The 25,409-nt window shown below is 49.7% G+C and overlaps 1 protein-coding gene across 2 annotated transcripts; it reads right to left on the bottom strand.

Moving 5' to 3' along the window:
- Positions 1-10,837: 10,837 nt before the first annotated feature.
- On the bottom strand, positions 10,838-20,088 carry TRAPPC3 (trafficking protein particle complex subunit 3). Of its 2 annotated transcripts, none has more exons than XM_049878755.1 (5): positions 19,910-20,088; positions 13,753-13,850; positions 13,418-13,517; positions 12,065-12,247; positions 10,838-11,589 (listed from the first exon to the last, which is right to left on the bottom strand). In XM_049878755.1, the coding sequence occupies exons 1-5, from the start codon at positions 19,949-19,951 to the stop codon at positions 11,470-11,472; spliced, it is 543 nt and encodes a 180-aa protein (XP_049734712.1). In that variant the 5' UTR covers positions 19,952-20,088; the 3' UTR covers positions 10,838-11,469. The 2 variants fall into 2 exon arrangements, with proteins under 2 accessions (XP_049734712.1, XP_049734711.1); XM_049878754.1 differs by lacking the exon at positions 19,910-20,088 and adding an exon at positions 19,615-19,898.
- Positions 20,089-25,409: the final 5,321 nt, after the last annotated feature.

Raw genomic sequence — 25,409 nt, forward strand, 5'->3', positions numbered from 1 at the left:
CTATGGGATTTTGCAAGCCCTGCTAAAGCTGATTAGCCATCGCCTTCATGGAACTGGGGAGCCACAGAAGACCCTGGAGCAGGGCAGTGATGTGGTCAGATCTGTACTGTAGAAAGTCCCCTGACTGCTGTGTGGAGGAAGTTGGGGCAGAAGCACCAGTGATGAGGCTGCTGGAATAAGTCTGGTGTGGCCCAATGAGGTGGACAGTGGGATTGAAAGAGTCAAGTGTAAGAGGAGTTATGGAGATGGGATGGGCAGGATTTGGAGATGGGATGTTGGGGTGAAGGGTCTAGGGAGGAGGAGGCATCAAGGATGGCGCTCAGGTTTCTAGTTAGGCACTGGGGGAGGATGGTCCAGGACAAGGAGGGTGGTCAGTTGCATTGAGTTGGGTATGTCTGTGGGACTTCCAGATGTCCGGAAGGGAAGTGAGAATTCTGGCCTAGAGGTTAGGAGTTTACAGCATCCAGATGGTGAGTGATGCCACAGGGCTGAGGAGCTGGACCAGGGAAAGAATCCTGGGCAAAGAAGCAGCCCAGACCAGGGTGTGGGGAATGGCAACATTCCAAGGGCTTACCGAGGAAGAGGAGTCTGCAGAGGAGACTGAGAAGACACGGCTGGGAGGTGGGAGGAAAGCCAGGAGAGGAGCCTCTCAGAAGGCACAAGCAGAGTGCAGAAGGCAGGGAGGCCCCCAGGGTCAGGTGTCACACAAGAGCATCCTTTGGGACTGGCAGTTAGGGGTCAGTGGCTAGGCTGGGGGGCAGAGGCAGGAGCCAGGCTGCAGAGGCTAAAGGGGCAGCCATTAGGGGAGACGGTGAAGGCAGCAAGTGCAGTGGAATAAGTTTAGATGAACTGAGGCCAAGAGACAGGGTGGGTTGGGGTGAAGGTTTGTGTATTTTCTTTTTTTGTGTTTTAAGTGGGAAGGAGTTGAGAACTTCACAGGACCAGAAAAGGAGCAGGGAAGGCCCAAGGATGCCTGTCTCTGGGTCAGGGCCCACCCGGCTCGCCCCTTCCCCCTACTGTGCCTGCCCTCCTTGGGCCTCCCACTTTGCTGTTCCCCTGCCAATGTACACACCAGCCCCGCCACTCCTCAGTGGGGCCTCTCGCCCTCTCCCACCTCTGGAGTCTGCCCTACTCCTATCCCACCCCTCAGACTGGAGTGATTGCCAGGGGTCTTTGGGTCTGACTTCCTGGCCTGAGCCAGCCCAGATGATCTAGAGAGGAGCCAGGCTGGGGCACTGCTGAGGAAGGGAAAGGGGCCTGGTTGGCAGGGTCCCTAAGAGGACATGGGTGGGAGTAGAATGCTGGGCCCTTCCTAAACACTGGTGTGAAAAACAGGTCCTGGGTGGGGATCACATGGGGTTGAGTATTCAGGAAGGGGATGGGGTGCAGGGAGGGGATGAGTGTCAAGCAGCAGATACTACAGGCTGAAAGCATAGACGCCGGAGTTTCACTGCCTGGGTTCAAATGGAAGCTCCCCCACTTACCAGCCGCATTATGCAACTTAGCCTCTGGAACCTAGGTTTCCTCACCTGAAAAGCCCCGAAGGCTCGTTGTGAGGGTTGGCTGAGTTAATCACGTGAGTGTGAGCTGTTCTTAGAAAGGAAGGGGAGCTTGGTGAAGCAGGCTGGCAAGTGAGGGGGAGCACAGTGCCAGGGGAAGGGGCTCCTCTGGGCTCCGAACATACACTCACTCCATCATGAACTCGGCCAGTCCTCACCGTTGATCCCACCCTGAGTTCTCCTGACTCCTTAACTTTTCCTGAGGTCCTCGGGCCTGGTGCTGTGTGACACACACTGTCCCCAGCCTTCTCTCTTTCTTCCTCCCTCCCTGTGCCCTGCAGGAAGGGCAGCCCCAGCTGCTTCCTCTTTCAACCAGCCCCCGGGTGACCAAGCCTGGGTCTTGTCCTGTTGCCTGGTCCTGTGGCCAGTAGGGGCTGTGACAACTGTGCCATGGCCCTGCGGTGGCTGCCTCCATGTTCATCAGCTATTGGCTCAGCAAACGTCAAGGCAGGAGATGAGTGTCCTAGATCCAGAGGCCATGGATTTTCCCACCCGGGCTCACCTCTGGGCTAGGCCAGGTCAAACTCCCAGCCAGCCTTCCCATTCCTTCTACCAGGAGCTACCGCCTATGGTCTGTGTCTGGCGGGTGATATCTGGACATCAATGGGTCACTTCTGTGCGTGGTTACCTGCTGTGTGTCCTTGGACAAGTTGCTGTCCCTCTCTGGACTTCAGTTATCTCAGCCACAAGATCAGAGGTTGGTCAGAGCAGATTCAAGGACTGTTCTATGCCTGAACAGGGATGAGTGGTTAAACTGAACCAGACAGACATGTAACCTGCTTAGCACAGCCCCTAGCAGGGCTGACCTGGGCACCCGCCTGGAGGTTCAGAGTGTGGGCTGAGGAGTCAAGCAGCCCTGGGTTTGGATCTCAGTTCTGCCTCTCTGTGACTGCGGGCAAGTGACCTCATTTCTCTGAACTTCAAATTCCTCCTCTATAAAGGGGGGATAATGATAGTGCTTAATGACAACAGCGAGGAGCCCTGGTGGTGCAGGCATTAAGGGCTCAGCTGCTAACTGAAAAACCAGCAGTTTGAACCCACTAGCCACACTCCATGGGAGAAAGATGTAGCAGTCTGCTTCTGTAAAGATTTACAGCCTCAGAAATCCTATGGGGCAGTTCCAACCTGTCCCGCAGGGTCACTATGAGTCAGAATTGACTTGATGGCAACGGGTTTTTTTTTTTAAATGACAACAACAAACCCTCAGAGAGCACATAGTCCTGCCAGGCACTGTTCTGAGCATTTCACACGGATCAACTAGTTTAATCCTTCTTTCTATTGTCCCCACCTTGCAGATGGGAAAACTGAGGCACAGAGGGGTTAACTGACTTCCCCATGGTCACACAGCTAGAAAATGGGTCAGCTGAGATTTGACCCCAGGCAGGCTGGCTCCCGAGTCTTCGCCTTTCCCACAGTCCTATAGGACCTCTTGTTGGGAGGGTAGAAGAGATAGCCCATGTAAAAAACTTGGCACACAGTAATGGCTCGATAAATGCTTTTTTTTTAGATTAGGTGCCACTGAGTTGATTTCAACTCATAGCGACCCCATGTGACAGAGTAGAGCTGCTCCATGGGGTTTTCTAGGCTGTAATCTTTATGGGAGCAGATCACCAGGTCTTTGTCCTGCAGAACCACCGAGTGAGTCCAAACGACCAACCTTTGCGTTAGCAGCCGAGCTTAACCATTTTGCCACCAGGGCTTCTTCAATAAATGCTAGTAATCACTATTGCTCTTACCATTAGTCTTCCATTTTCCATTCCTTCTAAATCTCTATCTCAATCTGCCAAAAAGAAAACTCTCTGGGCTCCAACCACCCCAGGTTGGAGCCTGGAGTGGGGAGGGGCCTGGATGAAACCTTCCCCTTACCACCTCTTCTCTCCATCTGGAAAGCTGAGGGCAGGGCTGCTTGTACAGATGTGTGGCCCAGGGTGTGCGCATAGTCTGGGGAGGGGGCGTGGTGCTGGTAAGTTCCTGTTCCATCAGGGCCTTGGTGATTCTGAGACTCCCTTGCCCCCCACCTCTGACTTCAAGCATCTGTTATGAGAATGAACTCCTGGCTCTACAACTCCTGGGAAGTCATTCCCTCTGTCTAGCCCTCCTTTCTTCTTTTTCTGTTGCCAGAGGCCTCTCTCACAAGGCTAGGCAAACAGAGGCCCTTCCTGCAGCCTGAGAACCCTCCACCATTCTCCCCACTTCCACCCCAGGGGACCTCTCAGCCCCATCCTCAAAAATCCCAGTAATGCAGTGGAAATCAAATTTACCTTAAATATTCTAATCTTATAACAATTTTGCTTCAATCAACATCAAAATGTGACCACATGTGCCCAGACCACCCAGTAGCCTGATTGGTGAAAGGGGCGATGAGTTTTGGGGGATGGAGGGCAGAGGGCTGCTCTCAGACACGGGCCTGGCTCCGGAGGGGCTTCCTGGGGGGAGGACTGCAGGTCATTCAGTCCATTTCTTTGCTTTCTCCTGACCTGCCTACCCTGAGCCATCCTTCCCCTCCTTCACTTTCCCTGGGGCTGCCCAGGAAGCATGCCAGACCACATGATCAGTGGACAGTCATACTCTCTCCTGAGTAACTGGGATGCGGTAGAGTTGGGGCGTGGTGATTCTCCTCACGCAAGCGGAGGCCAGGGGCGGCTTCACAGGTGTGCAGTTTGCACTGTCACACAGGGTCCCACGCCAGGACTCCACACTTGGTTTATGCGCTACTGGATGGTCTTGAAATTTGTAATAATTTTTGAGCAAGGGGCTCTGCATTTTCATTTTGCAGTGAGCCCCATAAGTTATGTGACCAGTCCTAGGGAGGGTCCACACTGCCCACACCCCCGCTGTATGTGAGCCCTCCCCGTCCCCTACTCACATTCAGCCAGCCAACAGTCAATCAGTAAGCATTTACTGAGCACCTACTCTGTGCTGAGAAGCTGTGCTAGATGCTTGGAGATCCAGCAATGAACAAATAGACATGGTCTTGCTTTCACAAAATTACTCTCTGCACACACTCTGACACTCACATACCCATTCACAATAGTGTTTGCAAGACAGTTCCCCGTAACAGTAATGCTAATAAACCTGTTGCTGTTGAGTCAATTCCGACTCACAGGGACCCTATAAGACTGAACAGAACTGCTTTATGGTTAGCGGCCAAACTCTTAACCGCTATGCCACCAGGGTTTCCAATATTGTTAATGGTAACTGCCAATTATGGAACACTGGGCATGTGCAGGAGCCCCTGAGTGATGCAAACAGCTAACACACTCAGCTGTTAACCAAGAGGTTGGAGGTTCAAGTCCACCCAGAGGCACCTCGGAAGAAAAGCCTAGTGATCTAGTTCTGAAAAATCAGCCATTGAAAACCCTATGGAGCACAGTTCTACTCTGACACACATGGGGTCGCCATGAGTCTGAATGGACTCCACAGCAACTGGCCAGGCATATGCCAGGAAATTTACATACATCCTCTTGTTTAATCCTCAAAACAGTAAAAAAGGTAGGATTGTTATTCCCATTCTCCAGATGAGAAAACTGAGGCTCAGAGAGTTCAAACCATTTGTTCAGTGTCACAAGCCAATAAGTAGCAGAGTTAGGGCTTGCCTGTTATTCCTTATTTTCAGCCTTTCCTCTCCTCCCCACACACCACATGTACAATGTATTCAGCTGTTTCCCCCATGGGCAAAAAGCTCCTAGTAGGCAGGGCTGAGGTCTAGGTCATCTCCACTTCCTCAGTCCGCCAATACAGAGCTACTAAATGAAAGAATTCACACTCAAACACACATAGACACACTTCCTGAGGAACACAAGGAAACAGACACACACTGAGACACAAACACACACATATATCACATATAATGACAAGACCTTGGGGTCCAATACCAGGCTATTTGGGTTTAAGTCCTGAATTTACTCTGCACTAACTCTGTGCTACCGTTCCCTCATCTGCAAAATGAGAATAGTGATTGGGTTGTTGTGAATGCTAAATGAGAAATACATATAAAATGCTTAGAATGATACATGTTGTTGTTAGGTGCTGTCCAGTCGATTCCAACTCCTAGTGACCTCATGTAACAGAGCAGAACTGCCCCATAGAGTTTTCTAGGCTGTGATCTTTATGGGAGCAGATCACCAGGTCTTTCTCCTGTGGTGCCCCTGGGAAGGTTCGAACCGCCACACTTTCGGTTAGCAGAAGAGGACTTAACCATTGCACCACCGGGGCTCCTTACAGAATGGCACATAGTCATTCTTCAATAAATATTAGCTATTGTCATACATGAGGAAATGCTCACGATCATTAGCCATTAGAGAAATGCAAATCAAAACTACAGTGAGATTCCATCTCACTCCAATAAGGCTGGCATTAATCCAAAAAACAAAAATCATAAATGTTGGAGAGGTTGTGAACAGACTGGAACACACACTGCTGGTGGGAATGTAAAATAGTGCAACCACTTTAGAAATCGATTTGGCGCTTCCTTAAAAAGCTAGAAATAGAACTACCATAGGATCCAGCAATCCCACTCCTTGGAATATATCCTAGAGAAATAAGAGCCTTTACAGGAACAGATATATGCACACCCATGGTTATTGCAGCACTGTTTACAATAGCAAAAACATGGAAGCAACCAAGGTGCCAATCAACAGATGAATGGATAAATAAATTATGGTATATTCACACAATGGAATACTACACATAGATAAAGAACAGTGAGGAATCTTTGAAACATTTCATAACATGGAGGAACCTGGAAGGCATTATGCCGAGTGAAATCGGTCAGTTGCAAAAGGACAAATATTGTATAAGGCCAATATTATAGGAACTCGTGAACTAGTTTAAAGAGAGAAGAAAATATTCTTTGATTGTTAGGAGGTGGGGGAGAGAGGGAGGGAGAGGGGTACTCACTAATTAGATACTAAAGATCAAAACCCAGTAAGTTTTATTTTACGTGAAGGGAAAGACAACACACAATACAGGAGAGGTCAGCACAACTGGACTAAACCAAAACCACAGAAGTTTCCTGAGTAAACTGAACACTTCGAAGGCCAGCGTAGTAGGGGCGGGGGTTTGGGGACCGTGGTTTCAGGGGACATCTAAGTCAACTGGCATAATAAAATCTATTAAGAAAACATTCTGCATCCCACTTTGGAGAGTGGTGTCTGGGGTCTTAAACGCTAGCAAGCGGCCATCTAAGATGCATCAGTTGGTCTCAACCGACCTGGAGCAAAAGAGAATGAAGAACACCAAAGACCCAAGGTAATTATGAGCGCGAGAGACAGAAAGGGCCATGTAAATCAGAGACTACATCAGCTTGAGATCTGAAGAACTAGATGGTGCCCGGCTACAACCGATGCCTGGCCTGACAGGAAACGTAACAGAGAACCCCTGAGGGAGCAGGAGAGCAGTGGAATGCAGACCCCAAATTCACGTAAAAAGACCAGACTTAATGGTCTGACAGAGACTAGAAGGACCCCGGTGGTCAGGGTCCCCAGACCTTCTGCTAGCCCAAGACAGGAGCCATTCCCAAAGCCAACTCTTCAGACAGGGATTGGACTGGACAATGGGATAGAAAATGATCCTGGTAAAGAATGAGCTTCTTGGATCAAGTAGACACATGAGACTATGTTGGCATCTCCTGTCTGGAGGGGAGATGAGAGGGCAGAGGGGGTCAGAAACTGGAGGGGAGATGAGAGGGCAGAGGGGGTCAGAAACTGGAGGGGAGATGAGAGGGCAGAGGGGGTCAGAAACTGGAGGGGAGATGAGAGGGCAGAGGGGGTCAGAAGCTTGCCAAATGGACACGAAAAGAGAGAGTGGAGGGAAGGAGTATGCTGTCTCATTAGGAGGAGAGCAATTAGGAGTATATAGCGAGGTGTATATAAATTTTTGTATGAGAGACTGACTTGATTTGTAAACTTTCACTTAAAGCACAATTAAAAAAAATTAGCTATTGTCATGAATAAGGAGCCCTGGTATGTAGTGGATAAGTGCTCCGCTGCTAACCAAAAGGTCGGTCGGCAGTTGGAACTCACCAGCGGGAGGAAGATGGTGGCGGTCTGCTTCTGTAAAGATTTATAGCCTCGGGAATCCTACGGGGTAGTTCTACTCTGTCCTATAGGGTCCCTATGAGTCGGAGTGGACTCTACGGCAATGGGTTTGAGTATTGCCAGGAATAACATTTGTCCATACTCACACATGCTCTCCTGACCTCGCACAGCATCCTCCCACCCCTCCCCTAGCCTAGCTCAGTCCTCGATGCCCTCGTGGCTGACAGTCCAGGCCCAAGAACCAGGAAGGAAGAGCAGCTGCTTCTGTGCACCCTCCTGGGCCATACCTGGGTGGGCACACCTGTGTGGTGGTCGGCAGGGAGGGCTGCTCCTCAACAGCTTGAGATGCATCAGAGAAGGCTTCACATAGGAGGCCTCTGCCTGAGCTGGGTAAGAGAGCCAGGCCCAGGCAGAAGGGTGCTGCCCTGTACCTCGACTCCCTCCCCTGTTCCTCACAGCACCCCCCACAATCTCTGCTGCAGCACCCTCCCTCCACACCCTTCCCCACAGTAGAAACTTTCCTCTCTCTGCCAGGAGCGTATATTGCCCCCAAGAATGCGCTGTGTCCCAGAGCTCCCCTGGCAGTGGCCAGCGGCGGTCCTGGGGTCAGGCCTGGCCCCACATCAAAGGCTGGGATCCGTACCAGCAAGGCTCCTTGCCCACCGCCACTCTCCCCTCCCCTCCCACCGGCCTTTTGGCTTCCAGGGAACAGCACGTGGTAGCACTTAAGCTCGGGGAGGACGCTTTTCCCTCACTCCCACCACTGCCCGCCCCCCACTGACCACAATGAACTACTTGTTAGGAGACGCTTTTAATTTTACTTAACACAATCTGTGCTACTGGCACTCTGTCGCCATCTCCTTCCTGGATCTGGATCCCCAGCATAGGTGCAGGGGAGGCCAGCTCACCAGAGGAAGGTCTGTCCACAGCATGGAGATGTCCCTGGTGTCGGGGGTCTGTTACATCAGGGGGGTGGGGCTGGTGCTCTGGGCTCACTCAGGAAGTAAGCGGAGTGGTTAAGGGAGGGCTCAGAGCCAGCTCCTTACAACTAGGGGGACCAGCATGCGAGTTTGCGGTGTATACCCGGGCCAATGTGCTCTTTTCAATATCCTGGGTTCAGGAGGCAGGCCTGGCTGCAATACGAGCTTTGCTTTCAGAACCCGTTGAGGGTGACCAGAAGAGGGGGGCATTTCCAGCCTCTGGACAGTCTGAAATTTGCTCCATCAGGTGCATATTCCAGCAAATTCTGAAAACCAGAGGTGCAATGAGCGCTCTCTGGACAGTATAGTGGTGATCTAGTGACCTCTAGTGGCCAAAGGCCGCAGAGCATGGTCTTTCCTTAGAGCTTCGAACCAGCCAGCGCCGGCCCAAGGGCCGCCAGCGTGGACTGCTTCAGCCCCAGAACTCGCCACATTCAGTCTCCCAAGAAACCTTCTTCATTAGTCGGTCACTCCCAAGTAGCCAGGCAAAGCTGCCTCATTCTTGCTGGGAGGGAGTGTATTGGTACAAACGGAGAATGAGGAATAGCCTAACCTGGGGGCTTTCCCAGCCTCATCTTAAAGCAGTCAAAAACACCTGCTGCCATCAAGTCGATTCCGACTCTTAGCGACCCTATAGGACAAAGTAGAACTGCTCTACAGGATTTCCAAGGAGCGGCTGGTGGATTCTAACTGCCGACCTTTTTTGGTTAGCAGTCATAACACTTCGTAGCTCTTAACCATTGCACCACCAGGGCTCCTCTTAAGGCAGGGGATCTATAATTCACAATTAATCAACTACGGGGGTGGAGATAGGATGTGGGGCCCGGAAATTCCGTTGCTGGGGCTTGTAGGTTTGGCTGCTATGGGAAAGAGAGTGAGATGATGTTCCAAATAGCTCAGTAGTCCTCAGCCCTTTTCTCTCCCTTGGCCCCTGGGTGCACATCACACAATCGTGGGGCTGTAATGGGGAAAAGTCACTAGAGGGGCTTTTTTCCCACAGATCACGGACCCTGTAATGTTGCCCAAGTTTAACTCTGGGAAAGGAAATACCCAAAACCTCACGCCATACAAACGGCTGCTAGGAAGTAGGTTGTGGTACTGGGAGGGGAGGAAAGGCGAGGGGCCCCCTGGAGAAAGGAAAGGGTGCTGCAGCTGACTTTTTTTGGGGAGGGTGCAGACACCACACAAAGCTTTCCACAGCTGGGCCCCAGCATTGATTTCCTCACTCTCTTTCATTCATTCACTCAAACTCTGCTGTGACTGGACCCAGTCCTGTACTGGCTGCTAAGGATACAGATGATCAAAATAGAGATGCCTGCCCTCAGGTTCCAGATTGTAGGAGGGCAAGATAGAGGCTCAGAGGATGAAATCCCAAAGGGAGAATAAGCTTCCCTATATATCAGGATACACAAGTGCCCTTCCCTCCTCAGTGGCCTAATCCAGTTGGAGGCAGGTCCTGTGCAAACTTCCCTCTTACTGGGGTCCCAAGACCATGGCCCTACCCCTGCAGAGCCAAGGAACACTGCAAGCACAGTGCATTTAGAGCCAGTTCCCCTCACCTCAGGCCTGTCCACCAACCTTGGGGAAGGTCTGGGGGCCCTGTTTCCCTCCAACAACCTACTTGGACCTCAAGGTGCTAGACCATCCCCAAGATCAGTGCTATAAATATGGCGCACAACTTCTGTTCCTTCTCTTTAAAAGCTATCCCAAGCTCTATAAGGCTACGAAAGAGCTGAAGCTTGTCCCCTCCCTCCCCCCAGTGCTAACAAGGAATCAGCAGGGCATCATCACTGGAGCTGGGCGGAGCTTTGAACCTTAGCTTCTCCACTTCCTAGCTGTATGACCTTGAGCAACTCCTGTCCTCCCCTCTAACACTGGAGTTAGTGTGAATTAGGTAATGGCATACAAAGTGCTCAGTTGTCTGACACATGGTACACACTCAATAAATGGTACCTAATGCCAGGGTCTTTCTAGCCAAACCTTCTAACTTGGTAGTCAAGAGCCCAGAATAATTTGCTTTAGGCAGGTCTGGGATACGGTCTACTTATGTATTTCGCTGCAGACACTAGTGCCGAAAATGACTCTGAAGGGGCCTCATTTGCATGTATTAGCTCCCAGGTTTTCCAGACTCTGGTCTGTGGAAAGAAGCCCATTCCTCCACCAGGTCAAAGCAAGGCTGGGCCCAGGAACCAACTGGGTCTCCTTGTCCCATGGCAACAGAATTCCCAGAGCTGAGCAGAAAGAAAAAACAGGATATGACTGAGACTTCACTCAAGAATGTTTTTATTGAAGAGTTTGTAAGAAAAAAGGATGGACCCTCTGTATAAAGAGGAGATGTTGCCTCCAAACAGCAGGGAGGAATGAGACCTGGGTGGCTTCCCAGAAGTCAGTGTTTCTGGCATGACAGGCCCCCTTTTCCTGGCAAGCACTGCAGTGTGTCACACCACAGCCAGCAACTCCTGCCCACCCAGCTCCTAGCCTCTCTTTCCTCTTCCCCACGGCCCTGGATTCCCTATAGCCATTTGCCAATGGCTTTCTGAGGCCCAAAGGGAGATGTGCCAGGCCTCTTAATGGAGTCAAAGTGGGTTTTGCTTTGGAAAATTTGCAGGGATGTAAAATGGTTTGAACTTTTTCTAGTCCAACCAAGGACGATTACATCCAGTCCTTTGAACGGAAAGGGAACAAAAAATGTTCCACCTAAATGTACACACTTGTGCAGTAAATGGACTATATCACAATCTGCTCTTTATTAGCATGGAGAATGGAAACAAGGTTAGAAGAATATATAACATCCGTGTCAAGGAGTCACTGAGTTCTAGAGGACAGAAGGAGCACTAAGGTGTTCTGATCCAGTGAGTGCTCCAGCTGGCCACCTTGAAGTCCTGGGGTTGGTCATTCCTCTCCAGCCGGAAGATTGTCCTCAATCCGCCTGATGAACCTCATCCGGATTTCTGTCACACTGTCTCCTTTCAGGGTATCCTGGACAAACTTGGCTTCCACAGCCATCTGGACCTGGGGGACAGTGGGAAAATGAAGAGGCAGCTGCCTAGCCATGGGCTCTAGGGAACCACCAGAGATGGAGTTATAACTGGCTCACCCACAGCAGTCAAAAAAAGGGGCAGGAGGGGGGCTGGTTTCCCACAGGCATTCCCTAGGGATAAGGTTGCCACCTCCAATGTTCTCTTGCAGAACACAAGGCCTATAAAAAGAAACTCAGCAAAGAACACCCAAGAATGAGAGTGTCACAAAATAAGCCAATCTGGGAATTGATGTTCCTGAGCCTTGGGGGCTGGCAGCACTGCCTCCCAGCCTAGCAGAGGGTCATCACATGTTAAATCCTACACATGGCGGCAGCAGCACCTCAGACAGCAAAGCACTGGGGTGAGCCAAAGATCTTTCCTTTTGCACTCTCTCTCTCATTCATTCAAACATTTATTATGCCCCTACTACATTTCAGGTGTCCCAGAAAGCCAAGAACTGCACTCACCATCTCCAAGGCTCCCCGCAACACCCCACACAAGAGATTGGAATAAATGAGGGATGAGTGGTTATCAGGAAGTTCCACAAAGTCCACCAAGGGGTTATTTTCCAAAATGAGGGAGAATTCGTCACCTGCTGGGCTCCAATTGGTGATGCTTGGGGTGATGCCCAAGTACATCTTGAACGCCACCTGCTGGGAGACAGACAACAGCATCGTGGGGGAAGAGCAGCAGAGGCTATACAGCAGGGAAGGGACTGGCAAAATGGAAAAGTAAGAGAAATCAAAAATAGGGAATAAGTTTTGCTTAGGAGCAAATCTGCGGCCTCTGCAAGATGCTGAAGCTTTAGATATTCAAAGAATAAAAAAGAAAAAGCATCTGTGCCCAATTGAGCACCCCTCTCCTTCAAGGCATTGTACAATTAAGCAGTAATTCTGTGTCTGCTTGCATGTCTCAGTGGAAAGGGACACTCATCTTCTGACGGGGTGGCTGCCCTGAGCCAGCATCTGAGCACAGAACGCAGACAGGCCCTACACACGTCCCTGTTCTCTGTGCTACCTAAACCCTTCTTGAAAGCAAGTATAGGTCACTGGGGTACAATTACTCCAAATACATCTTTCCCTCTACCTACTCGCCTAATTCTAAACCCTTACAAAGTCCTCTCCGCTGTTAACCCTCTTTAGGATTTGGGCAGGGCCAGCATGGACTACAACGGTAACTGACAACACAAAGATACAGGTGTTTTATCATTTATTATCAATACTAAGATATTTAACAGCAATATTAATAATACCCGCCCCCCAAAAAAAAAACCCACTGCCGTCGAGTCGATTCCGACTCATAGCGACCCTGTAGGACAGAGTAGAACTGCCCCATAGAGTTTCCAATATTAATAATAGCAAACACTATATGCACAACACTATGTTAAGGACATTCATTTATTCATTTTACCTGAATGCTCACAATCACTATTTCATTTAGTCCTTAAAACAACCCCATGAGGTAGTTCTCATTTTAAAGATGAGGGAACTGGCAATTAAAGAGATGAAGTTCCCTAAGAACCCAGAACTAGTAAGTCCTGGAGCCAGAATGTGAAGCCAGATGTGTATGAGGCCAAAGCCTACAGTCTTAGCCCCCATGCTACACTGCTCCCCCTTCAGTGGAGGGGATCTGGCTTAGATCTCAGCGGGGCGTCAGTCCACAGGGATGGCTCCAACAGCTCTTTTTCAAAATCTGTGCTACTCCCAAACCACTAGGAAGGCTTCCTTGGTCCAAACAGCTTCTTAACTAGATACAGGGCTTCTCTAAGAGAGATAGTGCCTCCAATCCTTCAGGATGGCCAGGTGGTTCAGAATAATGACCTTGGCGATGACATCTGCAGTTTCTCGAAAGTCGTGGCACCTCCCAACATTTGACCGTGCCAAGAAATCTTCAATCAGTCGGACACCAATGTTATAGCCCCTGACAAGGAAATCAGAGAATACACAGGTATGGGGTGATAGGCTGAATGTAAGGCTGTTGGTGGCAAATGGAAAATGAGGATAATCTCAAAACACCCCAATAAATGAGCTCAGTGGAAACTGTGCCCAAAGTGTTAGCTACGATAAAGGACCCTGTTCTGTGCTCTGAAGGACAACGTAGCCCCAGTGTGCTGGTGAGCCCTATTCCTGCCTCCCCCGTAAAAGAGCTCACTCACATTTTGTCCAGCTGTTTATTCACATCTTCATCATTTTCATAGTCCTTGCAAAGCTGGGTGACCAGAGCCCCATAGGTCAGGGTGAAGAGCTCAGAGCTCTAAAAAGAGATTCAAAAGGCAGTCAGGACCAAGCAGCACAAAAGAGAAAGGGTGGGTTGTATCTGGATCAGCCCCAATGCAACTGTCAGAACTCAAAAGAAGGCTGCCTGTGTCTGGTGGGAAAGAACATCATTCCCCATGGAGCTGCCAGGGAGTATGGCCCCCAGGGTGAATGTGGCTAGCCTGCAGCTAGATCAGCACCTCATGCACTAAGCAGTCATTCTTCCAGCACACCAAGGTGGCCTTCTGCCAAATCAGGTTCCTACCACGGGTGCCAAGCCCAAGCTCAGATCACCAGTACCTGGTGCGGGAGCAGCAATGGTTCACTAGGTACTATGAAAGGCAGACCTGTGTGTCAGCAGGTATGACTGATGGCTTCCCCAAGCTGTTAGAATGGCCAAGCCTAGAGATAAACTGTACTCCCACAGCTCCACCCAGGAGCAGCAGAGGATCCAGGAGCCCAGTCCACGGGCAAGAAAGTCAGTCCCAGACCAAGCCCAGTGCACTGATGACAGCCCCTCTCCAAAGTCACCCATCTTGGGGAAAAAATGTTCCTTTGTGACACAGCAAAAATGTTTCCAGGGAAGGGTAACTCTGACACGAATGCAATCTTTTATGTACCTGAAACACAACACTGACCTGAACTGGTTTCCATTACAATCTCAGTTAAAATCACAGAAACTCTTTCTTGGATAAAGAATCCTGTCACCTACCTACCAAAAAACAGAGGGATGGGGAAGGTGAAAGGAATAGTAAATACCAAAACTACAGAATGAAAACAACAGGCTTTATTAGAATTAAAGTGAGAAACACATTAACAGCATATTTGGACCAATGGATTCACATAGAAATGAATGTGGAAAATCAAGACTTCCACCTAGCCGTAATGGCCTGGTGGTGGGTCACTGCAAGAATAATAATTTGATGCCTTTTGCTTACATACCACATTCTACTTCTCATCATTTCATTTTCTATCCCACAATAACTCTATAAAACAGAAGAGGCAGGAACTATCCCCATTTTAGAGATGAAGAAACTGTGATTTGGAATGGTGAAGGAATTTGCCCAAGCACACACAGCTAATTACAGATGAAAGTAATTTGGGGGGACAAAAATCAAGGGCTTCTAAGCCAGCATTCATTTCATCCACTATTCCCCACAACTGCAGTAATTAGCCTCCCCCCACAAACAAAACAAGACGAAACTGAGATGCACTAGTGAGTCCAAGAAAATCCATTTCAGAATTAAGAAGCACTTTGACTCAACTAAAACAGTCAGATCAGGGTGTCTCCAAGAGACCATTTACCAAATATGGCAATTAAGGGGAAGCTATTAAGAAGCGGAATGATTTTGTAGTAAAGTCAGGGGCTTGGCACTAGAATGGCTTGAGCATGAATGGATGGAGACAGTCCAGCAGTTACCAGTCTGGGGAGTCAGCTCCACTGCATTAAGTCAGTGAAGCTTCCCATCCATTATGAATGAGATTTGGATGAACACTCCAGGAGCCTCAGCTCACCATGATGCCAAGCAACACGCGAGTCATGTTATAAACACTTTATACATACAGCTGCCCCCAATTTTCCTATGAGAAAAATCAAGGTCCTGAATAAATCTGTCTATGGTCACAGAATCAATACTCTGGGATCTGGGTATGGGATCCCTGATCCAGGTTCTCCACACCCTCTCTTATTTGAAAGTCTATCTCCATCTTCAATTGTGAACCAAGCCTATTTGGAACAGTGTGAGATATCAATATATAACTTAGGGGTCACGGTAGTTTAAAAATAGGAGTGGGGTTGTGATACAGAAAAAAATCATTCAGCCAGCATTTACTATATACCAGGGGCTATCTCGGAGGAGGAAAAATAACATACATTGTTTGCCAGATGGTGATAAGTGCTATGGAGAAAAATTAAGCACAAAAGGAAATTAGGGAGTATGTACATTTGTGTGTATGTGTGCGGGAGGTCAATTTTAAATAGGTGGTCAGGGAAGGCCTTGTACAAAGACCTGAAGCTCTGAGGAAAGGGTAAGTCATGAACACAGCTGGTGAAAAAATTCCAGGCAGCAAGTATAAAGGCCCCAAGGTGCGTGTATGCCTGACATGTTTGAAAAACAGTTAGGAGACCAGTATAATTAAAGAGTAATAAGCAAGAAAAAGAACATGAAGTTAGAGAAGAGGCAGAATGGGTTCTAGGCTCATGTGACCCTTGTCACAAAAGATTCCACAGAACCTTAAAGGTCAGCCAGTCAAACCAGTCCAATTCTTCCTTAAGCATAAGCATGAGAGGTTAGCAGAACAACCACCGTTTAGCCCTCTTTTACAGGTGACAGGTCAAGTAACTGAGATTCAATAGTCTTCTTATAGTCAGCCACTATCATGTAAGACCTAGGTCACTGCTTCATCCCCCTGAGCATTAGTTTTTACCATCTATAAAATGGTGACAATATTATCTGCCTTTCAGGGTTACTACGAAATGCCAGTGAGATGATGTTTGTAGAGTACCTGCTATCCGTTAAGTACTCAAATCATAGATGTTATTTTTATTCCTGAAGTGGGTCTATGTGGCGCCAGAGAGCACCCTGAACTTGGCTCAAGGAGGGCAAATAATAAACAGGGAGATTCTGGATCAATATAAAGAACTTTCTAACAATTAATAGGGTCACTATGAGTCAGAATCAACTCAACAGCAACGGGTTTGGTTTTGGTTTTGTAGGAAGAAAATTTGGTTTGTAGTCCGAAGACCTGATTATGAGTCTGGAGATGCCACTTACTAGCTGTGGGACCTCTGGTAAGTCACTTCACTATGCTAGGTCTCAACCTCCTCACACTCAAAAACAGTAAGAGTAAAAACCTGTCACGTCAAACAAGATAATGGACTGGAAGGTGCTTTGCAGACCAAAACACCATAAAGGGTTATGGCACCTACACCAACAAGATCTCCCAGCACTTCTGAGGATACAACTGAGCAGAGTAAGCTAAGTCACACTCCACACTCAGGTGAGCCACTGCACTTGATGGTTTTCAGAAGGCCTTTCAGTTACTGCCCCAAATAAAACATCAGACCTCCCTAGAGGGCTGATCTTTGGAGCTGATGTTCCAAGAGTCAAGTTTATTATTTCTGTCAGAACACAGTACTCAGTATGACTGTCCCCCAGCTGGGGAAGGAGGGTCTATAACAAGTTCAGCCCTCATTCTTACCCTCCAAGTCCTCTGTCATGGAGACTCCAGGTGCTGCTATTTAAGTCGTAAGTCACCTGAGCTCTGGAGAATAGATTCCTGGATTGGGTTACTACTGTTGTTTGCCTTCGAGTCAATTCCAACTCAGAATGACTCTACAGGACAGAGCAGAATTGCCCCACAGGGTTTCCTAGGCTGTAATCTTCACAGCAAGATCGCCAGGTCTTTTCTCCCATGGAGCTGCTGGGTGGGTTCAAACCACTGACCTTTTGGTTAGCAGCCAAGCACTGAACCACTGCACCACCAGGGCTCTTAGGTCACCAGTAGTAACACCACCACAAAAAGAAGGCAACCCTGATTGTCCGTGGGAATCAGAAACCAACTGCTACACAGACACAAAGGCTTTACTAATAAGGAGGCTAGCTGGCATTCAGTGAGTGTCAACTGTGTCCTAGGCACACTGTTACACTGCTAGCCTTAAATATAAATAATCCTCAGAACAACTCTATGATCTATGTACTATTTTTACCTTTCTTTTTTATTGGTGAAGCTGATGCTTAGAAAATTAAGAAACTTGGCCAAGGTCACAGAGCATGTAAGCAGTGGAGCCAGTATTCAATCTCAGGCAGTACTATACCCTTTGTGTTATGTGTGTCTGCCTCTCTCATAGAGTATATGCTTCTAAAGGTTAGGAACTAGGACTTCATCTCTGCATGTCCCACAGCACCTAGCACAGAGCTTTGTTATGGAGTTGGGGTTCAGAAAAGTTTGCTGGGCAAATGGACTATTTCTGTTTGCATATTAAAAGCAGAGATCTAGTTACTTGGGTATATTAACCATTTAGGTCTTGGAAGGCTTAATTAAGAACACAGCAACTAGCAGGAGGCTGGGCTGACTGAGACAAGGACTGCTGGAGGGGGAGACTTCCCAAGCAGAGAGGAGAGGTGCATGTCAAAGCCAGGTGGCCACAAAGAGGATCATGCCCTAAGTCCTAAGTAGGCACTAGTAGGAACTGAATGAAAAGATACACTCAAACTCTCATTTCATTCATTAAACAAATATATATCGATGGCCAGTATCAGTTTAGGCGCAGGGAGCGGAACAGCAAACAATACAAATCCCTGCCCTTGCAAAACTTACATTCTCATGGGAGAGACTGCAAATAAACAAATAAATAATTTATAATGAAATATCAGACAGTGCTATGAAGAAAAACAGAATAGAAGAAGAAGAGACCTAGTCAGGTGGTGGCATTTATGTAACTGCGAATGAAGCAAGGAGTGAGTAGGTGACTGTGGGGGAAGGGAGTTCCAGGTGCAGACAGGGCAGTTGTGACTACTGGGGGATGGGAGTGGAAGCTGCAGGTTCCCGCTAATGTTGTAGTCAACATTTTCAATATTGATTTTCGGTACAAAATGTACAAAATAAGAACAAAATACGAAAACCATGCAGGAAGACCTCTCTGCTCATATCTTAGGAAAAGGAGGAGAAAACAAACATTTACCATGGTCCACACATTTCACTCTATCTCATGTAATCCTCAACTACTGTACTAAGTCGGCATTGCTGTCCCTAGTCTATAGATAAAAAAATTAAGTTAGCCAACGTAGAGGATTTCAACCCAACATCCATGTCTCTTCCCCTATGTGACACTATTTCCTGGGAAAATATTCCCTTCTTTTAAACTCTTGGTATTTCCTCCAAAACAAATTCTTAACCTGTGATCCACAGAGTATCTTCAGGAGACCCACAAGTTCCTCCCCACCCCGAAAATATAAGTAAATGTTTGTCTACTTAGTTTTTCTGGAGAGAAGAACCATATTATCTCCAGCTTCTCAAATGGGATCTGAGAGGAGAAAGGTTAAGAAGTACTATTCTAGAGTAAAAGATCCTTCTGCAGCCCATTTTTGGTTTTTGGTTCCTGCTGTAAGATGTAAAGGTGTGAGGGACGTTTACTCATCCCCTCTAGAGTTGAGGTGTTAACAAAGGGCCCCTGGTCTGCCCAATATGCAACCCAGGATACTCAGTTTTTAAAGAGGAAAACAAAGACAGGTGGCATGGGCAATTCTGGAGGTGGTAAGAATAGGCTTAAGAAATGAACACTTGCCAGGAAGGCCCCTTAGTTTGGAGAAAAATGTTATCCACCTTACCCTCCAGCCCCAGGCCCCATCAACAACCAAACTTTATGGAGTCCCATTATTCCCAGGAGAAGAACGGAGTTCCCCCACCCTTCACCAGAGGGTACCACTTACTACCCACTCTGGCCCACCTCTTACCCCACCGAATAGAAATTTCATTTTTGACAAAGCCAGTATCTGGGCATCTCTCATACTGCCCCACAGCACAGTGAAAGAGACGCAGAGCCTGGTAATCTGCGTTATTAACTTTAAAGACTTGGGTTTCAATCCTAACTCTAGCTGTAAATCTGGGCACGTTACGTAACCTCTCTGAGCTGTAAAATGGAGGTTAAGATTGTCGACCTAATAGGACTACTTTGCGAATTAAATGAGATAATGCATGTAAACTGCCTGGCCCCTTGTCTAACACAGAGAGCATTAAGTAGTAGTTACTATTATTATTACCGTCGTCGTTGTTGGTCCAGCACTCTGCGAAGGCCTCTTATTCATGGCACGGGGGAGGGGTCTCTGGGGTAACCCAGCGGTCCTAACCTGCCTCAGGCCAGAGACGTCCCCCGAGTGACTCTCCCTTCTCGACCCACCAAACGGTCTCCTCCATCCTTCCTGCGGAACCACCTCCTCCCAGAGCTCGCGCAAGGGTCCCTGCCCAATTGCACCTCGCGCCCGGCGCCGGGCCCCTTCCCCAGCGGGTCTCAATTCCGCTCCGCTCCGCCCGCCGAGGTCACGCACTCCGGGTTACCATTTTCTTGCTCTCGGTGCCACGGTTCGACTGCCTCGACATCGTGCCGGCTGTCCCACTCCGCCTCGCCTCAGCCCCGCTCAGCGACCCCCTCAGAGCCCGCTCGGCGCAGCCAAGGAGCCTCAACCTCCGGGACTGACCAGCACCGACTCACCGCGCCTGCGCGGCCTACCGCCGGGCACCACGGGACTCGTGGTCCGGCCGACGAAGGTAACTCCCGCCGAACAAACGTCGGACTACAACCCCCAACAGCCGCGTTGGCAGTACCGCCCCTTAGCGCCACCGGACTTCAACTCCCGGAGTGCTCCGCGCGCCGCTGACTTGTAGAGCCTGGCTCTCTCCCTGGGCTTCGTCGTGGCCGCTGGGTGGCGTCCGCAGCTTGCAGTGTTCCTGAGTCACTCTCCTTTTCCGCCCCCGACCCCGCGCCGTCGCTCCCACCCCCGCCACCTCAGTGATGTTCCGCAAACTCCCCTCCCGACTCGGTCGGTCTTGGAAAGTCCCCCTTTCGATCTAGCCTCTTCCGCTGTTGCAGCAATTCAGAGCCAGAAGCTCCCAGGATGTCCCAGAAAATGAACAACAGCTACACACTGATCTGGCCTCTTCATTACAAAAGTATTTAATGAATGACCACCTACTATATGCCAGCATTACATAGTGGCTTTCTCTTCTCACTGTCATCTGTCCTCAAATCCGAAGCGGAGCCAGCACCTGAATCCTACCACCTGTGGCCTCGTGATGGAATAGAATAGTTAGTCTATAATAAAATTCAGACCTCTGTAATAAAGTTCAGGCCACTTTCTCCTCTTTCCTCCCCTAGAACAGCTTCACTGCTTGGTTCCCAGGAAAGAAGGACCACCAGCTTTGGTGGCAGTCAGTCCTGCGTTTGAATCTCAGCTTTGTCATTTTAGGCAAATTGCTGGATCTCTCTCCGTTGTCGTGAGGATTGGTGAGATATGTCTGGAGAGCACGTGGACATATAAAAGGAACAAAGTAAATATGTATTCTCTTCCAGTCAGCCTCTAAAAACAACCCAATAAAGAGGCCCCAGAAGCACCAGGGGAATGTGTTGGTCACAGCCTCTCGTCCCTCACCAAGGGGAAGTACCACAGTCCCTGACCACAGCTCTTTAGTTTCAGCTCTAAGCCCCGCCCCTCGGCTGGTCAACTCTGAGCGGGTGGGGCCAATGGTCCCTGAGCACCCTCTCCTCACTTGGCCTGGTAGCCTCAATCTGCAGCAGCTGCATTCTATCCCTTAGCTTTCACTTATGACAACCAGTCTGCCCAGACATGAGCCACACTAGGGAAGGCTGGAAGGCCCACTGGCTGCTCAAGCTGGAAGCCAGTACCCAAGGTTTCCCTAGTCCCTCCCTTGGGGTGCAGGACCAATCATTATACCCTTCTCTGTGGCAGACATTCTGGGGCCTCCCTGGAGGCACTGACCCCTGACTTGCTCTCCTGTGGCAGTGTCCAGGGAGTAATGGGAGGGGGCCAAGGTTCTGGGAAGAAACACGAGGATGGGTTGAGGGGCAGGGAAGCAAGGGTCTGCTAGCCCCTGGGGGCCAGCACAGTCAGAGAAAAGCTTCCAGCATTCCCAGGAGAGAGGACAGCTGAGGTGAAAGCCGCAGTTGGTCTGCCTGTCTGTTGGTCTGGGCTCCTCCCTGCCGGCTGCCCTTGGCTGCCCACAGAAACCTGAGTCACAGTCATGGCCAGCAGCGGACCCCACCCAGCCTGCTGTTAGGCAGGAGGTTCTGGAGAGACTGAGGGAGGAGCCTCCTCCTGCCCTTCTCGCTGCCTCTGAGATTCTTCCTCTCTTGGCCTGTGATTCCTCGTCTGGGCGTCTCTTTCCTTTTGGGACTCATCCTCAAAGCGTCCTCAGTCCTGAATTAAGGGTGGGGGTGGGGTACATCTCAGTCTGATCCATAGGCTCTCTTCCTTGCTCAGATGGAAACTTAAAGCTCCTTAGTTAGCTCCTCTCAGTTAGGCTCAAATCATTCCCAAAACCCAATTCCTCCCCACCACCCCTCAGGGCCAGAACATTTAGGAACACCAGGCACCCCGTCCCCATCCTGCCCCTGTTTCCTTCTCCCTGCAAGAGAACTCAGGGACAGCTTTCTGTCACTGTCAGGGACTCTAGACAAAGATCTCCTCCCAGGAACCCAAAGGGCTGAACCATTGGTCTTGGACTCTGAGTTCCACCCCCTCCAATTCCTCACTGTTCCTCCCCCTCTTCAAGAGCTGGAGGAAGAGGGACGTTAATTATTGCAGCTGGTGGACTGCCCTTGAGGACATTCTCTGTCCCCAGGCCTCAGGGAGTGGGCCCTGGAGGCTAAGGCTCCCCCTAGAGTGGTGGTCTGGGTTAGAGGCCTCTTCTGCTTCAGTGCTGTAGGGGTGGGGAAGAGGTGAGATTCTGGTGTCTGTTGGCTCAGCTGCTCCCACCATGAGGCCCCTCCCACTTCCTACTTGTGGGTGCAGAGGCAGCCTACAGGGCCTTGGTCCTGATTCACAGCTCTTTGACAGGTTTCCTATTGATTTCCTTCACCTCTTCTTCAGGTTCAACGTGAACCGTGCCCTGCCAAAACTAGAAGGCTATAAGTGCTCTTGTATCTTCCCTCTCCCTGGACGACCAGAAAAGGGACATATTTCTGATCCCCATTCAGTGACCTGCCCCCCAGCCCAGCCTCGTGGTGAGACTAACGGCTCACTCATGCCTGTTTCCGTGGAGGGGGAGGGGACGGTGCTGCAGGGGAGGCGACAGTTCCCTCCATGACCCTCACCAAAGAGGACAGGGCGTCCTGTGGGGGCTTCAGTTCCTGATGTTGCAAGAACCCCACTTGCTCCTTCTCCGGGATGTCTGATAGTTGAGAGGCCACCCAGCCCCAAACTCAGAGAAGAGACACCCATTCTAAACCCTCTCAGTTGCTGGGGCCTGGAATCTGCCAGGGATCCTGGTCAGTTAGGGTAAGAATGGAAAGGAGCCCACCCCATCTGTCCACCCTGACTTCTCCAGTCACAGGACACACTCACTCACCCGGTTCCTCCTCAGCCATCCTCCCAGAACTCCCTGTGGATCCATCAGCTACGCAGGAAGCTTTCCAGGGCTGGCCAGGAGAACTAGCCCTCAAATCGTCTAACTTCCAGATGCCCGGCTGGTCCCTACCACCACATCTTGTGAGAAGGTACAGGTGCTGCCGCCCTTCAATCTAGGGGAAGTTTCCTCAGCCTTGGCACCACTGACATTTTGGGCCTGATAATTCTTTGTTGTGGGGGCTGTCCCATGCATTGTAAAATGTCCCTTGGCAGGAGGAATAGCCCCTGCTTGAAAACCATGATCTAGGGTAATACATTACACCATCTCTTATTGGAGCCCTGATGGCACAGTGGTCAAGAGCTCGGCTGCTAATCAAAAAGTTGGCAGTCGGCATCCACCAGCCACTCCTTGGAAACTCTATGGGGCAGTTCAACTCTGGAATATAGGGTCCCTATGAGTCCTTATGAGTCGGAATCGACTCGACAGCAATGGGTTTGGTTTGGTTTGGATTTCTTGTCAGTGAGCTCTCCTAAGTCAGTCCCAGACAATTAGATGGGCAATAGAGGATTTCCAGATCTAAGGCCCTGCTCACTCTTCCTCTGCTGCAGAACCTCCAACAGCTTCCCATCATCTACATTTCTAAGGCTTCCAAGGCTTCCTATTCAGGCCATCCTTGGCCTATCTTCTCATCTTTGTTGCTGTTGTTAGGTCCCCCTTGAGTTGAGTCGGTTCAGACTCATAGTGACCCTATGTACAACAGAACAAAACAGTGCCCGGTCCTATGCCATCCACACAATCATTGCTGTGTTTCAGCCCATCCTCATCTTTAAAAAAATCTTTAGGTACCATTTTTTCCCTCTAGTATTCTTGAAGTCTAACCAGTGTGGGTATGTCACTATTTCCCCCTATATGTCTGTCCTTGCAGTGACTTCTACCTGTCCATCCCTCAAGACCAGAGGTGGGGGATAGTGGAAGAGCCATCCCAGAAGGCTATCCTCCTGTTGGGTTCTGTTCTTGAATCTTCCTGAGTCTAGGCACTGCCTGGCTCAGGGTGGGTCTGTTCAGCTCTGGAAGATTCACACCCTGGAGGCCTCCAACCTTACAAATGATAGCTGCTTCTCACCTACCCCTGAATCCTGAATGAGAATCATCCACTCCATCATCCAATAGTTCTTTCACCCCACGGATGGAGTGGCTGACAACAAAAATGAAGGATGCACTTCCCTTCCTAATCCAATTATCCCTTCTGAAGCCCCCTCATCATCAAAGCCATCATTCTTATTTATCGTTGTTAGCTGCCATGGGGTCAACTCTGATGACTCCATGTATGCAGCACAGAACTGCTCCACAGGGTTTTCAAAGCTGTGACCTTTTAGAAGCAGATCGCCAGGCCTGTCTTCCAAGGCACCTCTGGGTAGGTTCAAACCACCAATCCTTCGGCTAGTGGTGGAGTGCTTAACCGCTACCCAGGCACCCAGTGAGTTGGAATCAACTTGACAGCAACTAACAACACTTTATTTCTTGAGCACTTCCTATATGCCAGGCTCTGTGCTAAGCACTTCACGGCATTGTTTTATTTAATCCTTACAACTACACAATGATACTTCATGGCACAGTTGTTTTCCTAATTTTATAGATGTGTAATCTGGATTTCAGGGAAGTCAAGTCACCATTTTAAGGTTACCAGGTACAGTCGCCGGCCTTCTACCACGGTCTTCTAATGTGTTTTGGCCTGAGAGTATCTTTTTGCTTCCCCCAAGCACTCCCAGCTACTGGTACCTCCCAGGGCAGGCTGCCCCCAGGTTGCCTGAGACCCAGATCCTTTGTTCTCCACCCTCCCGCCTCAAACTGCTGCTCTCTGGGAGCTGCTCAAAGGAAGGAGGCGCTGGCGGGAAAGGGGGGTGGGCTGACAGCATCTCACTGGGCCTAATCTTTGGACAATGGAGGAACTAGGGAACTGACCTTCTGGAGGTCAGGACAAAGGGCAGGGCAAGGGGTGGGCAGGGCCCAGCTGTGCCTCCCCCTTCCTGCCCTCTGTCCATCCCTGCAGCAACGTTATCGATCCACCTTCCCAGCAAGCCCCCCCTTCTCTGCCCCAGGCTGGGCCTAACTTGACTTGAGGCCCTTACCTCAGCGGGCACCAACAGAATTCAAGGATCTGCTCTAGAGGGCTGGGAGGCAGGGCTACTTTGAGGAGTCAGGAGGGGCTCATCCCCTCCATCCACAGGCTGCAGGGGAGAAAATTCCTCTGGGGAGACTGGAGGGGTTTCCTAGAGGGGGTGGGATGGGGGAGGTTCAGGGCCAGGACCACCCAGTTGAGGGCCAGAAAGGCCCCAGCAGATTAGAGACTTGGGTAAAGCAGCAGCATAGCCTGTAATTATCCTAAAGGAGCAGCAAAGACACCGACCATATGATGCTGGAGGAAGGGCTTCCCATCCCAGCCATCACCAGGGGAGAAAACGGGTAGCTCTTT

This window comes from Elephas maximus, chromosome 3 (genome assembly GCF_024166365.1).
Source record: "Elephas maximus indicus isolate mEleMax1 chromosome 3, mEleMax1 primary haplotype, whole genome shotgun sequence".
NCBI lineage: Eukaryota > Metazoa > Chordata > Mammalia > Proboscidea > Elephantidae > Elephas > Elephas maximus.

Coding starts and splice junctions, on each gene's coding strand:
- TRAPPC3 (XM_049878754.1), bottom strand. CDS start 19,659: ATGAATAAGAGGCCTTCGCAGAGTGCTGGACCAACAACGACGACG. Junction 13,518..13,752: donor AATAAACAGCTGGACAAAAT/GTGAGTGAGCTC, acceptor TTTCCTTGTCAG/GGGCTATAACATTGGTGTCC. Junction 12,248..13,417: donor CTGCAGATGTCATCGCCAAG/GTCATTATTCTG, acceptor GTCTCCCAGCAG/GTGGCGTTCAAGATGTACTT.